The following is a 16,615-nucleotide window of genomic DNA, read 5'->3' on the forward strand; positions in this document are numbered from 1 at the left end:
AAATCCATGGGGGCGTTTGGCGCATGGGTTTAAATGAGATTTGGTGGGAGTGAGTTTTAAGATCCCATAGATCATTGAGATGTCTGTTTGGGATTCACACAAGGTATGGGTTGTAAAGCCCCCTCTTGAAATCAGTGCTGGGCAAGAGTTTCTGCAATTCTATTTTGAATTTTGTGTAGCTAGTGGTCAGTGCTATGGGGACTCCACTGTGACATATGTGTTTTATCCATGCTGTCCATCCATTTTGAAATATAATTTTAGGGCTTGATCCCAAAAATGAGGTTAGATATAAATCTCAGGTGGACCACACCATGGGAAAACAGTAGTGATTGAATTACACCATTAAAAACTTCCTAGGGCCAACTGTGCAGTCCACTTGAGATTTGGATCAAACTCATTTTTGGGCGGATACCATAAAATCACATGGAAGAATGGGTGGACGGCATGGATGAAACACATACATCATGGTGGGGCCCATAAAGCACCGACCGGTAATAGCAAAGTGAGTAGCCAATCCGTTTCTAGACATGAAGTGAGATGGCCTCTAAGCCATGGGATTAGACGACAATCCGTGACCGAGTGTAATCATTACATTTTGATAATTTCATCCCACTTAAACCCATCTCATTTCATGCTCCAAACAGCCCCACTTAAGGCAAAGAGTTTGGAGGTGCTCGTGGAGTGTTTCCAATAACGTGGTTCACCTAAATCATGAATAAGGTTTAATTTTTAGCACAGGGCTGAAAAAAGCTGATACAAATAGTGGTGGGCCACTCGAGCAGCCCAACATTCGATCTCACGGTCTACCTAACCTGGCATTAAAGAAGTCTAACGTAAGTTAGTGGGAAGAAAGTAATTCTGGCTAATGAGGTAGTTTTTCGAAAACTTTCTCCGAAAGAGGCATCGGAATGTAAATTAGATATCAGTTAGCTAGTTTTTTATTAAGTTCCCAAAAATAAAAATGAAAACCTCAATAGAAAGGGGAGGGAATACGTGGGGAAGAAGACAGGAAGAAGGTGAAGAACAATGAGTGATGGTCCGAAGCTATACACCACCAAACCCAAGAAAGGTATGAAAATCGATCTCTCTTTTCTTTTCTCTTTCTTCTCATTTGATTCTTTCAGTTCCTTCAAAAAAAACCCAAATTCCAAACTTCCCAAAAATTAAGAAAAAAAATAAAAATCAGCGATCGTGATCCCTTCTGATATTTTCTACTACTAGCAGGGCAGTTGAAGCAAAAGGCAAAAGACTTTTCTACACCTGCTCCGAACCCATCTGCAATGGGGCCCATTCCACCTCCAACTCCTCCAAAGGAGTCATTCGCTCGCCGTTACAAGTTCGTTTGGCCGCTACTGTTGGCCGTTAATCTCGCCGTCGGAGGTGGGCCACACTCTATCACTTCGATTTTTTCGCCTTTCTGGTTCTCGTTTACTCTTTCGTTCTGAAGAAATCATGCTCAGAGCTTTAAATGAGAAGTGGGTTTTGAATGCTTGCTTTGGTCCCGCTTTCGGCTATATGAAAAACCATGTATGTTTTTATCTTGTTTTTAATCTGTGGTTATGTGATTTTGCTGACTATGGCTGTGTTTGGACTTTGGAGTTACCCCAAGAATCTGGGATGGCCAAGGAAATATTTTTTCCTGCAGACTAATGTTATGCACTTCAAATGGAGAAATTGTTGTTTGGGCTCGGAAAAATGAAAAAACTGATAGCCAGCCCAATCGGGTTTGGTTTAAAAACCATGTATGTTTTTAAGCCGTGGTTATGTGATTTTGCTGATTATGGCCGTGTTTGGTGGTTCTCTGAGGATCAAGGATGTGGGAGGAATGATTTTTTTATTTTTTCTGCAGATTAACGGTATGTGCTTGAAATGGGGAAATTGTTATTTGGGTTTGGGATAAAAAATAGAAAACTGTTAGCCAGCCCAATGGGTTTGGTTTGCATTCCGCCTCAAATGAAGTTGCCCTGACCTTGACATGATTTGGGTTGCTTTGAAATGCACCCTAAATGTTGCATTGGGCAGAAGTGCATTCGTCCATTTTTGGGTGGATGTGGAACTTAGCAGGAGCGATTATATTTCCTGATGTTATTCTTTTTGGGTGTTCATCAGAAGGGCATTGAGTTTGTTCTATGACAGTAAATTTTAGTGTTGGTTTTTGTGTTTGTGTGAGTGCACCTTCTGATAAAATCCCTAACTAATTCAAATCTATTTCAGACCAGGCATATGTCAATTTACATCATTTAGTTGCATGACAATGCTAAAGAGGGCTGTTATCAATTATCATATACGAGATCGCATAGATTTTATCAATTGAATGAATGAATTAATTTTTTTACTAGGGCCCAAACATCTCATTAGGTCAATAGGATTCCAAGTCAATCATTCCTTAAACCAAAGCTTCGGTGGTGTTGAGAAGGAAATATGAGATTTTTATTTTCTTTTTTGCATGTGTGCATTCGGATGCCATATGATTGTGGTTATTAGTCTAATAAAGCATACACAATCAAATTGCCATTTCCTTAGTGTTCATATTGAGGTCCGGCCTTCAAAGTGCATTTATGTTACTTTCAAGTTGGACTTCAAAGAACTATAACTGCAAATTGAGGGCTTACTTCCCACTTTTATATACTAGGAAAATTCATTTTGCCATTTCCTCTCGATTGAACTTGGTGTCCATAGTTCAATTTCACTTGTGCATCCAAATGCAGCCTTTAGGTTGTTCATTTGAGATGAACTATTAATCAAATAGCAAATATTATGGGACTATTGGCAATTGGGGCCCTCATATTTGTTTGACAATCAAAGCTTTCCGATCGAACAAGGACATATGGAATCTTATAAAATGTCCCTGCAACCCTCTACAAGATAATCTCCCCTCAAGTATCGTACTGTATGGTATTTAAGGTGTTGCCTTTGATCGCCCAATGATGACCTTACATAGGAATAGATGTGAGCAGGAAAGTCCAAGTGATAGGTAACTTACCTCTGCAACAATAGACTCTCATTCACCCAACAAACCCACAAAGGGCGGTAGCACCTTTCTATATGCATCATAGAACATATGATTGCAGTCATTAGTGCACAAGCATGATATCAAGCACTTTGTGCCATTGCACGAAAGCATCTTTAGAGATATCTAACACCCTTTACCACCATCGGTCTAGCATTAGTCGATGTCTAGTATCATAGAAAAGGTCCTATGCATGTTTGGAACATTGCATTTGGAATCAAAGCAGACAACATTACATACATGAGATTAACAACAAACATCCAAAGTGTTCGGAATCTTTTCAGTTCCCTTCCTATTTCTATAATCCTCAAACATAAAGTGCCTATTACAATCTCATGTATGGCTTTTGTCTGCTGAGTTTTCAGCTGCCTGCAAGGGCTGCTGCAAGCCACATGACGCCAACGCAGGTGATGACCAATGCACTGCAGCCCATGAGCGAATAGTGTATGGCTTCCAGGTGCCCATACCACAGTTATCTCAACCACTGTCATAAGCATTGCTGTGCCAAGGCAAGCCATTGCCAAGTCTCATAGCTTGAACCTACTGTACTTTAGGAACTAGGACTGAACACGTTAGCACTAGTTGACCACACCCTTGTGCTATAGTCCATCACAACTGCAGTCAGGTCACGAGGCCATTGGGTCCCTGAGGAGCTGGGAGTCAGACTAAGCAAACCTCCTGCCATGATAATGCTGGATGCTAGACCTAGAAAATTTTAATGCATGTTCCAGAGATAAATTGGATATTTATCAAGATTACATATATGAACTTTTTCAGTGTTACCATGAACTGCTGCAGGGACACTCTGGGGCCCTAAACAATGGATATGTTGTATGATACTATGACCAACATGCTGCCTCTGTTTGGAAATGACAGATGAGTGTTCTTGTTCAAACCCTAGAAACAAGAGTTTGAAAGATGCACATAAATGCTCATTGAATTGTGCTTTATGATAATCACTTCAAGATGATTCCCCACCTACCATGTCTTTTCTTCCAATGCAAGTAACAAACATCACTTGAAAAATGTTTTTGGGCAAGGGATCTGCTCGCTAATTATTGTCAGATTAAACTTTCGAGTCATAATATGAAACTACCGATAACTTCATTTCTAGATTTTGGCTTATTTTTCACAATAGGTTCTATGACGCATATTTAAAAAAGCAGAAGTTTTGTTGTTCCTTATTCTTTCTTTCTCATTTCTCTCTCTCTCTCTCTCTCTCTCTCTCTCTCTACTGTTGTCGTTCTTTTCTTTTTTTTAGAGAGTGGGTAGTGTTCATACAAATTATCATTTCTTGAGGTGATTGTACACGGTCCTCAATATTTTATTAATCAATTAATTGTTAGTTTAGATTACTAGTAATTTGTTTTTGTTTTAACATTGTTAATATTCATTTCTTTATTCTTTTCTTTTTTTTTAAAAAAATTCTTGTCTAATTTCCTTTGTGTTAGTGTTTTCGTTGTTTTATTTTTATTTTCTAAATAAATATTATTTTCCTGTGTACAGAAGTGTCCTCGTGCCTAGATTTTTGGAATTTTCTGTGCTGGGCACTTTAGGACACCGAATTTGCAGCCATGCCATGTGTCCAAGTAACACTGAAGGAGACCAAGAAGTCACTGGTTTGGAGTGACTTGGTTCAAGTTGAAGGCTCTAAAAGAGCAAGGGGAATACCCAATGGATTTGGGTGGAGGTAATGAGGAAGATTTGATGACTTATGGTTTAGCTATAGTTGCATGAAGCGTGAAGTGAATTGGCAAAAAAAAATTGGATGCAGGGGCACAGGAGTGTCTCTTTCAACATGTAAGCAATTATAAATAGGTGAGAAGCGGGAATGAGAATGAGAGTCCGATGGGGATTCGAAGCCAGAAAGGCACGTAGTTAGGAGGATCCTACAACCAAAGGTTTAGTTGAGGATATGGTCCTTAATACAGTAGAATGGCAAAACAAGATTGCGACCAAGTCTCTTGCTCCTATTAAGCCTAGCCTTAGTAGAAGTGAGTAGCTTTTTTGGATCTTCGCGCTCCCTTGTTGGAACCTCTAAGAGGTCTCAATGGTTTGGATTTGAATGGGCTGGAAAAAGACATACAACCTTGGCAAGAACGATGTTCGGCGGAATATAACTCCTGCTCCTTTAGGGGACTCTGTCCACTATTTGATGGACTACTGCTTTCTGCCCGTTGGCTTGAGAAGATGGGTAAGTGTGAGAACAATTTCTTTTCATGGGACAGTTTCTTTTCTTTGTTCAGGATCGTTTGGGTGATGCCGCTGTCAATTGATTGTTTATATCTAATGTGGCGGAGGTGGAATAGTCCAAGTCAGGAAAAAAGGTTTGGCAGTTAAGTCTTTTAGTGGGAATTTGGTCCATTTAGAAGGAAAGAAATGAGAGATGCATCCAGAATTGTCAGCACAGTGTCTCGGAGGTGTTTTGTACGGCTAAATCTTTTGTTATGGAATGGGCTTTGTCAGGAAAAGTTTTAGTTCATTTTCCAGATTGTTGGATTGAGCTTTAATGTATTTCCTGTTTTGGGTGTGCTTGTTTTCTTTTGGCTTCAGCCTCTCGTTTAATAAAATTATCAATGTTAAAAAAAAAAGAAAGTGTGAGAACAATTTCATAACTTCGGCCCTTATCTCCTCATGCTGATGGGTAAACTGCTACCTCTTCTTCTGCTCTTCCGGGTAAAAACCCAACCCCAAATTTCCTTCACCGATGTACTCAATTTGGGTATGGATTTGAATCCCGAATAGAACATCTTTCTTAAGTGGAGAAATTTGAATGCAGCTATGGCGGAGGTCGGTCTGTCGGAAGGTCCCAATTGAATGAGATTTTTGGAATTCGACATTAGGAAGTGTTTTCACACCATCGACTGACATGGACTCATCCCAATCTTTAAGGAAGGCCTTGCTCAATAATATTTGATAGATTAGGAGGAAACTAGCAGCCCAGTTGCTATTTCTGCATCAATAGACATTGTTCCTATACCAGCCCTAGGAGTTCGAACACTTCTGTCCAGAACCTCCTAGTGTAATACTAATTTATAGGGCCTCATTGGTTAGTGCTACAAGATCTTATGCATTTACACCCAGATCCATAGCTCAAGTGGTAGACTGAGTGAGAGATACCTCGTTTCAACACTGAGGTCTTGGTATCGATCCCTAGTGGGGGGTGGCTAACAGTGAAGTGTGAACTGACAGTGTTGTGTACTAGCAAGCTAACAAAAAAAAAAGATCTTATGCATTTCCTGTAGCCTACCCCAATTTGTTACTTGGTTACTTGTTAGTTTAGATTACTTGTAATTCATTTTTATTTGGACTTTGTGAATATTCATTTTTAATTGTTCTTATTCTTGTCTAATTTCCTTTGTTTTAGTGTTTCCATCGTCTAAATAAATATTATTTGCAGAAGTGTCCTCATGCCTAGGTTTTTTGGAATTTGCCGTGCCGGACACTTTAGGAAAATTTGAAACTCGGCACTTTTGCCACATGCCCAAGTAACATTGACATGGACCAATAATTCATTGATTTCGAGTGACTTGGTTCAAGTCGAAGGCTCTAAAATAACAAGGGGAATGCCCAAATGGACTTGGGTGGAGGTAATGAGAAAGATTTGATGACTCATGGTTTAGCTATAGTTGTATGAAGCGTGAAGCAAAGTGGCAACAAATTTGGGTGAGAATGAGAGTCCGACAGTGATTCAAAGCCAAAAAGGCACGTAGTTAGAAGGATCCCGCAACTAAATGTTTAAATTGAGGATATGGTCCTTAATTGAATAGAAGGGCGAAACAAGGTTCTTGTAGCCCACCCCAATTAGTTGGGATAAGTCTTAGATGACAAATGATGATGGATTTGCATCTCCCCTCAGTTCAGAAAATCACCACGAGGATAAGTCGTGCTAAGTAACAACCATGGCATCCCACAAATACCCACATGTTGAAGTTTGAGGTCCGTTGGCTCCTCTGTAGGTGAAAGCTTTATGTTGGACATCCCTAGCAAAGAAGATTATCATGCTTGACTATCTCCAATGTAGATACCATACTTTACCCAACATATGTTTTATGTGTTGGAAAGATGCATAATTAGTGGACTATAGTGTTAATTGTGTTATTTCTTGTGGAATGGTCTGGGAGGTTTTTAGTTCCTTTAGGGCCTGTTTGGTTAGCTATAAGTGCATGTAGTGGGCGATCAATAAGTAATCATGACAGGTGCTTGTTGTTTGGTGTAGGGTGTGAATTATTCCTCAAAAATCAAGCAAATCTCAACCTTGTAACAGGTGGACCCTACCATGATGTATATGTTATACCCACATCGTCCATTCATTTTTTTCAGATCATTTTAGGGCATGAGCCCAAAGATGAGGCAGATCCAAAGCTCTAGTGGACCACACCACAGAAAACAGTGAGGATTGAATGCCTACCATGGAAAACTTCTTGGGGGATACAGAAGTTTTGGATCTACCTCATTTTTTTTGGCTTATGCCTAAAATGATCTAGCAAAATGAATGCACGGCATGGATGAAACACAGACATCATGGTGGGGTTATAGAGTTTACGTGAGCAATTCCATCCTCTTTCCAAAAACCATATTGTCAACATCAGCTAATACCAAAGTCATCATTACTTGTTTACCATTGTTTGCATGCATTTACAGCTAACCAAACTGGCCCTTAGCTATTTGTAGTTTCATGGGCTCTCCCTATCTGCATTGCAAACCTTAAGAAGGGATTTGATGGGAGGTCCTTTTAACCAAGGCGGCGATGTGCAATCAATATGCTTCATCATGCCATTATGCGAAGCATGTGGCAGGAGAAAAACAGAAGTATTCTTGAGAACACTTCTCCTTTCTGTTAGGTGTAGGAGGTCAAGTTATCTACCCCACTGATTTTCGGAAAATTTCTTTTCTTTTTTCCTTTAAAAAAAAAAAAAAAAAAAAACTTTTTTCTACTAATTGTTGTAATGATGCACGAAGACAATTAATACTATAGATCTACAGTTTTTGCACATGCATGTCTTAAATAATTTTTTTACAATTTTTTTTTCGTATTTTTGGGCTGTTTTTGGGCTTTTTTGTAATTTTTAATTTTTTTCAAAATACATATGAGGGAAATGAATAAATGACTAATCTAAGTAAATATATGTTTTTCTTAAACATAAATCTATCATTTGGTGCTAGATTTTAATTATTTATGTATTTTTGGGCCATTTTTTATTTTTTAAATTTCTTTGGGGAATGATAAATCTATGTTGTTGAAACATAGATCTACATTTTATATTCTGTAATTGTATTTTTAACATATTTACATTCGAATTTATTTTATTTTATTTTTTCATAAATCAGTTTGAGAAAGTGAAAGTTATTGTTGTTTGAACACTTTATGTATTTTCAACGATTATTATATATATATATATATATATAATTTTTTTCCTTCCAAAAATCAAGTTGGGAAAAATGGACATATGGATGAAATGATAGATGAATATTTTTCAACATAATAGCTTACAACAAGTCAACCCGACAGACAATATTCTTACCAAAGAATGGTCTAATACACCATTGAATACATGTTCAAAATACACACATGAAAAAGATAGATTCTTGGATATCTCATTTTGTTTCCTATTTTTTAAAAATAATTTTCCATATTTTTTTACTTAAAAAATGCACAACACGGGCCGATACCGATATGCAACACTATATTGTATCGGTTTTTTGTCAAGCCAATACACCTGTTGATACTGATATTCAGAACCATGTTTCTGTTCCGTTGAAGGTTTAAGTTTGATCACGACAAAGGTCCCATCTACTAGTTTACAGATGACAATGTCTGAGGTAATGTTGAGCAATTATCTAATCATTCTCTGGTGTTTTGACCCACTCTCTGGTCTTTAGCTTAATATTAGAAAATGTGTTGTGTTTGGTATGGCGGTAAATCAAGCAAATGGCGGAGGTATTGGGGTGCAAGTTCAGCATGCTCCCTTGCACTTATTTGAGCCTTGCTGTTGGGCGTTGCCCGAGTGTTGAATCCTTTTGGGATCCCGTAATGGAATGAATTGAAGCTAGGCGGAAAGAATGATATCTTTACCTTGGGGACAAATTGCTCTTATTTAGTCCACCTTGTCAAATCTCTCAGTTTATTTTATTTCCCTTAATTCTAGAACCCTATTGCAATTGCATCATAATTGAGCAGCTTCAAGGAACTTTCTTAATGGAAGGGAGAGAAGAAGGCCATAGGTTCCATTTAATTAATTGGAAGGAGGTTCAAAAGCTATAGAGAAAATAGACGTTGTTCAGCAAATAGTGGAGAGTTGAGGATCTTTGTGAAGGAATTCCATTATGGGAAAATACAGCTCGTGGGAAGGATGGGATGCGAGGGATGGTTTCCAGGTTTATGCCATAGATTTGGGGGAACCATTGTGTGGAAGGATATTGTAAAGTGGGTAGGCACCTCAGTGGAGACATCGGTGATATCTCGAGAAAAGTGGGGAAGGAATTTGACAAAGGAATTCAGTTCTTAGCAGGTAAAACTTAAAAGTGAATTCCCTGCTGTAGATGCTTGGTTAAACAGGCCTTTTAATAATCTTACCAAGCTTTCAGTGAGCTTGCAATTGATATGGAAGAAAAGGCTCGAGAATTTTACGATATAAGTGGAAAAGGGCATGGTTTGGTCGATTAAACTGGCAAGGAGATGAGAAGGTAGAATTTTTTACTTGCCTTGTAGATAGAGGTGGCAATTTGCCAAGTTGCCTAGCCTATCTCGAGCGATTTGGCCACGTAGGGCCAGGGCTTGGGCCCCTCAAGTTGGCCTGAGGGACAGGTGTGAGCCTGAAATCTAGGTTCGATGCTCAGGCCGGGTTAGACCAAAGCCAATGATGAATGGCCTGTTGGCCTGATCCGGTCATTAAGTGGACCACCATTATAATTGTTAAAAGATACTTATTAATGGCTCCTGGTCAACGTACGTGTGTAGTCCCCCCAACACACGCACAAAATTAAAATAAGTAATTCTGAAATTGGGCCTATTAAAATCTTTGATCACTTGAATTTTCCCCCCCTTATAGGGCTAAGCCCTGGCCTAGATCGCCGTAAGGGTCATGTTTCAGTGATTCGAACTGCTTATACTGTGGATATCTGAAAAAAAAGTTCTGAAATTGGGCCTATTAAAAACCTTTGATTGCGTGACCGATTTCCCTATAGGACTAGCTCGGCCTGTTAGGGCCAGGGCCAGGGATTAGGGTTGGGTTAGAGCCAACCCTGGACCGGTCCATTGCAACTCCTGTATAAGCTAAGCTAAGGCACATATTGGCGTGGTAGCAGAAGATAGGGAAGCGTGGAAATGGCTGTGCAATGGTGAGTTCTTTGCGAAATTTTTATTCTCAGCCTTATCTGCAAGTGAGGAGAGTTCTCCTTTTGCCAAGTGTGGAATGCTCATCCCCCAAGTAGTAAAAGGCATTCATCCTGGATGACTTGAAAATATAGAAGATGGCCTTTCCTAACATGTGTCATGTGTAGGAAAGATGAAGAAAATGTCAATCATTTGATTTTGCATTCTTCAATGGTAACAAAGATATGGACCTTTTTCTGTCTTGGCTTGGGGTTGCATGGACTTTCAACGACAATATTGGGGACTCGTTGATTGAATGGCAGAGAGCATTTTCATTGATTGCAAAGGAACTTTATGGAAGTTGTTATTCTTTCATAATCCTTTAGGGCTTGTGGAAAGAATAGTAGCACAGAATCTTTGAAGAAAAATCACCATAATTAAACTTCATTAAGAGAAGAATCTCTTGTGATCATCAGTTGGTCCTTAGATTATCAGGAATATAGAGGGCTGGCTATGGAAGATTTATCAGGGATTGAGAATCTTTGTAATCGTTTTCTTGGTTGGGATATGGGGATTGTTGCTGTCATTGTTTCTGCTTCATTCACCTGTTGGGGTTTTTTAATGCTTATTGTTTTGGTTAAGTAATGAGAGTGTCACTCAGCCTGGTTGTTTTCTTGTGTCTGGTTCCTTGCTTCATTAATAAAATTGTCAGTTTGTCACCTTTCAAAAATAAAATAAAAAATGGCATCAGTTTCCCCTTTTATTCCTTGGGGGCCTGTTGATGGTTTAAGGGGAATTGAAGACTTGGGATTTGAAGGGGATTAAAGACTGCCCTTGCTTGGGTACATAAGTGGTCCTGTTGTGTGGAAGCTTACATCCCTCGTGTATGAGTTAATAGCTATATGTTTTCCATTTCCTTGAGGCATTTTATCTGGTGAAACCAATGCTCAAGCTGATTTGTTTGCTAAAGATGGAACCTTCAGGCAAGCTTTGCTGAGCCCACACACGGGCAAAAGTCTGTGTATGCACCACACATTCCAGCATGCACAAGATGTCTGAGATCCAATCCATCCATCAGTAGGCACCTCTATATTGATGCCCTAGCCAACTGGTCAGGTGGGCCACAGTTTGCAAAACAAATGTACTGCTCTGAAAAACTTGGCTGAAGTTTTCTAACCCATTTTCCGGTTTCCAATACTGGTTCCCACATGATTATTGGATCAAAATTTATTTTTGGTAAAACATGTAGTAGGTCGGACCAACCTGATCGATGGATTAGATCTCACACCTATGTGCCCTGCTGGCACATGCATGGGGTGTACACTAGCTTTATTTTATATGCGTGCCCCTCCAGGCATAGCTTGTGTACCAGAACCTTGCGTCCATTATCTTAATGAATGTTTTCCTCTTCCTTTTTCTTTTAACAAAGTTTTCATTTATAAGTGAAAAAAGGAAAAACAATCACAACACTTCCATAAGCCCAAGGCAGCACCAGTTCTAGTAACTACCACCAATTCATATGGCCCAATGCTAGAAGTTGGTATTCAAATCCATGTCATCTTTCTCATTTTGGACAAGCTTGCACCTAAAGGCGTGACTTTGTAGACCATGTTTAAGGTGACTGGCAAGAACTCCAAACAGATGAGGAGAAACAATAGGCAAAATGACGAACGCCTACATTTAACAAATGGACGGAATACCACTGCAAAGAAGTTGTGTCCAATTGACTGTAAAGCTAATAAAGTAAATATAGAAGTGTCATTTCTTGCCACCACTTCCTAAATACCATACATGGATGACTCCACGGACTACACCAGTGATGATAATGAGAACCTGGGATTGTAAGATGAGGAGCAAATTTAGTTTCAAGCATTAGATCATGATCAGTCTCTAGGTCATGATTGGCTGTTTTTTTATCTTAAAAAAAATTAAATCATGATCAGTCTCTACGTCTTGTTTTGGTGTTTTTTGGTGCAATTCCAGTACTAATGCACTGGACCCAAGGGTAAGGGGAAGGCCCAAAAGGACGTGGATGAACTAAGAAAATATGTGACGGCCTATTTTTTTCACTGAGGATATGGTCGTTGCTACTGTGGAATGGTGAGGCAGGATTCATGTAGCCGATCCCAATTTGTTGGGACAACGCTTAGATGATTGTGATGAGGATGATAGATATCAAAAACTTTTACTATGGAGAAAGAAAGGAGCTCCATCAAAAGGAGTGGATTACATGACTAATCAACCCACGGTGTGACACCTTTTTGGCTAAGGAGCTAGCAAACCACATTATACATGCGCACACACCCACGCACCCACGCCAATCTAGGCTATGCTTCACTCATTATTATATGGATAATTCAGGTTTCTCCATGTTCAAACCTTAATGTATTTTCACTCACGCATGGCAGTCTATGCGATGCTTCACTCATTATTGTATGGATAGTGCAGGCTTCTCCATCTACAAACCTTAATGTGTTTTCCTCACTATTCTATTCTTAAAAACTTGCCTGTTTGGTGTGTGGTATTAGGTGGTATGGAATTGCATTTGGTCCCATGCAAATTCCATCCGGCATTTGGAAATGACGGGAAAGATTGGACTAATCCCAGTATCATAACATCCAGAGCCAGTGGGAGATACTGCATGATTTCTGGAGAATTTCAAAGTCCATTACATTTGTGGGCCTCACATTGATGCATATGCTTTATCCACGCCGTCCATCCATATGTGCCTTTTAAACGTCACATTCAAGTTGCACATGTGTACAAGTGACCAGTATTAGTTGTGAAATGTGGTCCATTGATTACAATTCCATGGTCCACCAAATGCACACTTCACTTAATATGTGTATTTCCCTAGCTAAGAATTTGATCCGAAACGTGGGATTGGACAGCCAAAAAACCATGGTACTTTTAGACATGTAATCATTGCTCAATAATGGTGTTAATTCTGTCTAATGCAATTCCATACCATTTGATCCCATGGTCCAAACAGGTAGTATATCTTGAGCTTACACTTCAGTACCTGAAAGCCACCTTCTCACAGTGCCCTTAGGGCCTGTTTGGATCCTTCTATTGGTCAATCCAGGATTGGCCAATACATGCATTTTAAATTAATACTTTTACACCAATCCTGGATCAACCAATACATGGATCCAAAGAACAGCAGATGTCACCTTTCATGTAGCTTCTATATACACACGTTCTGCCCAGACCCATGTTTGTTCTCTCTCGATGATGTATGCCAGTCAGACCAGCCATGTTTGCTGGTAAGGGTCTTCTCTCATCAGTGAAAAATGAATTTCACTCGTACATTTCCAATTGCACTCTTGTTTATAATGTGTTGCAGCTTAGGGCCTATTTGATTTTCTCAATTACATTTGTAAATACCTGTAAATGGCCCATCATTACTTCTTACCGTTGCTTGCTAAGTTTTTACTCTTCCTGAAAACAGTGAATTCCATTTGTTTTGGTACTGATAAAAACTGTGGGGCTCACCATGATGTATTATGTCATATCCAAGCATCCATCCATCTGCCAGCTCATTTTAGGGCATGAGTCCAAAAATGAGGCAGATCCAAAGCTCAAGTGGACCACACTACATGAAACAGTGGTCCTAACGAACCTCAATTGTCGAGAGCTAAAACCTTCCTAGGGCCCACAGTGATGTTTATTTGTCATCCAACCTGTTCATAAGGTCATGCAGACATGGATAAAGGTGAAACACAAATATTAGCTTGATCCAAAACTTTTGTGGCCCCAAGAAGTTATCAATTGTAGGCATTCAATTCCCACTGTTTAAGCTTTGGATCTGCCTCATTTTTTTGGTCTCACCCCCTAAAATGACCTGGCGGAATGGATGGATGGCATGAATATGACATATACATCACAGTGGACCCATAGTTTTTTTGCCCAAAACGTTTTCCTGCCTCTGCTTTTCGCCCAAACCCAATAGTTGTCAACATCAGCTTTGGGGTTGCTGCTGTAATTACATGTGTAAGTAATAATGACTTGTTTATTGTGTAAATTGAAAAACAAACAGGCCCTTGAGGAGTTTCTTAATGTATCGATGGTAGTTTGGCATTGCAGCATTAAGGAATTTCTTTTTTTTATTGCTGACGGTAGTGTGGCGTTGCTTCTTGAGGAATTTCTTTTTGTCTTGATGGTAGTGTGATGTTGCAGGTTATCTGTTCATGAGAACCAAGAAGAAAGATACGGGCGCAGAAGATGATGAAATTGCAGGAGAAACTCCAGCTCCAATTGCAAGTACAACTGCCCTAGTTCCCGAGAAAACATCACTGGTGCCACCCATTGCAAAGCCCATAGAGGTACGCCAACCCATCCCTGAACATGAGCAGCGTGAGCTTTTCAAGTGGATGTTGGAAGAGAAGAGAAAGGCAAAGCCCAGCAATCCTTCAGAGAAGAAGCGCATTGATGAAGAGAAGGCTATTCTCAAACAGTTCATTCGATCAAAATCCATTCCAAACTTCTAGGAGATGATTGTTGTACCAGGGGGATGATTGAGATGGTGATATGCTGTTCAATTGTGCGTGCATGTGGGCTTCCTTCTTGCTGTATATCAATCATCCCATCAACAAATATTCTCCCTTTTTATTAATCTTCTTCAGGAAACGCCAGCTCTTGCTTTTGTTTTCTATAGAAAAAAAATCCAACGTCTGTGGCTTTTAGACATCGTGTGGAACACGGTTTACATCCTTCTTCAATAACTTGGGGGGTTCCATATCTTTGATGTTTTTTAGGATATGAACAGGCTTTTTTGAAAATATTTTTTTTCTGATTCTTTTTCAAAGTATCCTTCTTATGGGATATGATGGTGTTGTATCCATGCCAAGAGTCTCTGACTTGCATGGAAAACACGAAACTATCGGGTGTCTTTTTGGATGAGCAAAGAAGCTAAAGACAAGACCCGAGCAAGGAATATTGGCATTTTAAACAGCTCAATAACCATACAGGCTTGCACTTGATGGTTGGTATCCTCTACTATGATTTCAGCACCCAATTCATTGGAAGCTCTTTGTAACAGGTTTCAGCTTTGCCCCAATTGAGAGGAAAACATTTGTTGTTGTTGTTTTTTTTTTTTTTTTCTCATTGTCAACATGACATCTGAGCTGTGAAAAATGTGGGCCATCAAGAAGACCTCATGGAATGAAAATCAGGCCAGTACAATCATGGATATTGATGGGCAGCCAATGATCATACATTCATACTCAATGTACAGCGATGAGTGGATCAATCTGATTTACACTCAAGGGTGGTCATCATTATGGGCGAACCTTTTTTGCATGGCTCAAATGTCCTGCATTTGGGAGGTGGGGTTGTGTATGGCTAGCTTGCTGTATTGTGGACGGGTCCTGTTACTATGAGCTAAGGGAGTGTTTGGACGATAGGAATAGATGGCATTAGGTGGGATGGGTATAAAAAAAAATGTAATGATAGGCTTTGTCAAGGAATTGTCTTACAATACCATAGGTTTTGTAATTCCATGGATCCTTTGCCATGGTGTTTGGATGGCATGAGATGGAAGGGTTTTAACAACTCCCAGTCGGTGCTTTGTGAGCCCCACTATGATGTATGTGTTTCGTCCATGCCGTCCACCCATTCTTCCATGTCATTTTATGGTATGAGCTCAAAAATGAGTTTGATCCAAATCTCAAGTGGACCACACAGTTGGCCTTAGGAGGTTTTTAATGGTGTAATTCAATCACTACTGTTTTCCCCTTGTGTGGTCCACCTGAAATTTGTATCTACCTCATTTTTGGGATCAAGCCCTAAAATTATATTTCAAAATGGATGGACGGCATGGATAAAACACATATTATGATGGGGTCCACCTAGCACCGACCACTAGCCACACGAAACCCAAAGTAGGCCCGTGTTGCTTCCAAGAAGACTCGGTAAATCCACTTCCAACGTCAGTCCCAAACAGGCCCAAGTTAAAATCCATGGGTTTCACAAAACCACTCCTACCTACTCACATCCATTGCCACCGTCCAAACACTCTCTAAGTGTTACTCTTCCAGTTACCATATGTTGGTCGTTAGCTGACAATACAATCTTGCACCAGGCTTCCCAGGAGCAAGATCCAAGCCGTCCATCAGAGGGCTCCCACTGAAAATCCTCTGCTCTAAAAATCATTCCACCTAGAGGTGGGCAGTTAGCTGACAATACAATCATACACCAGGCTTCCCAGGAGCAAGATCCAAGCCGTCCATCAGAGGGCTCCCACTAAAAATCCTCTGCTCTAAAAATCATTCCACCTAGAGGTGGGCAGG

At 39.8% G+C, this 16,615-nt stretch overlaps 1 protein-coding gene across 2 annotated transcripts; it reads left to right on the forward strand.

Moving 5' to 3' along the window:
• Positions 1–924: 924 nt before the first annotated feature.
• On the forward strand, positions 925–15,065 carry LOC131218627 (uncharacterized). 2 transcript variants are annotated; one of them, XM_058213296.1, is made up of 3 exons: positions 925–1,069; positions 1,225–1,380; positions 14,505–15,014. In XM_058213296.1, exons 1-3 carry the CDS (start codon positions 1,027–1,029, stop codon positions 14,813–14,815), a joined length of 510 nt encoding a protein of 169 aa, XP_058069279.1. In that variant the 5' UTR covers positions 925–1,026; the 3' UTR covers positions 14,816–15,014. The 2 variants fall into 2 exon arrangements, with proteins under 2 accessions (XP_058069279.1, XP_058069278.1); XM_058213295.1 differs by having other exon boundaries at positions 975–1,069; positions 1,222–1,380; positions 14,505–15,065.
• Positions 15,066–16,615: the final 1,550 nt, after the last annotated feature.

Source organism: Magnolia sinica, chromosome 1 (genome assembly GCF_029962835.1).
Source record: "Magnolia sinica isolate HGM2019 chromosome 1, MsV1, whole genome shotgun sequence".
Lineage (NCBI taxonomy): Eukaryota > Viridiplantae > Streptophyta > Magnoliopsida > Magnoliales > Magnoliaceae > Magnolia > Magnolia sinica.

Coding starts and splice junctions, on each gene's coding strand:
- LOC131218627 (XM_058213295.1), top strand. CDS start 1,027: ATGAGTGATGGTCCGAAGCTATACACCACCAAACCCAAGAAAG. Junction 1,070..1,221: donor CACCACCAAACCCAAGAAAG/GTATGAAAATCG, acceptor TTCTACTACTAG/CAGGGCAGTTGAAGCAAAAG. Junction 1,381..14,504: donor CGTTAATCTCGCCGTCGGAG/GTGGGCCACACT, acceptor GTGATGTTGCAG/GTTATCTGTTCATGAGAACC.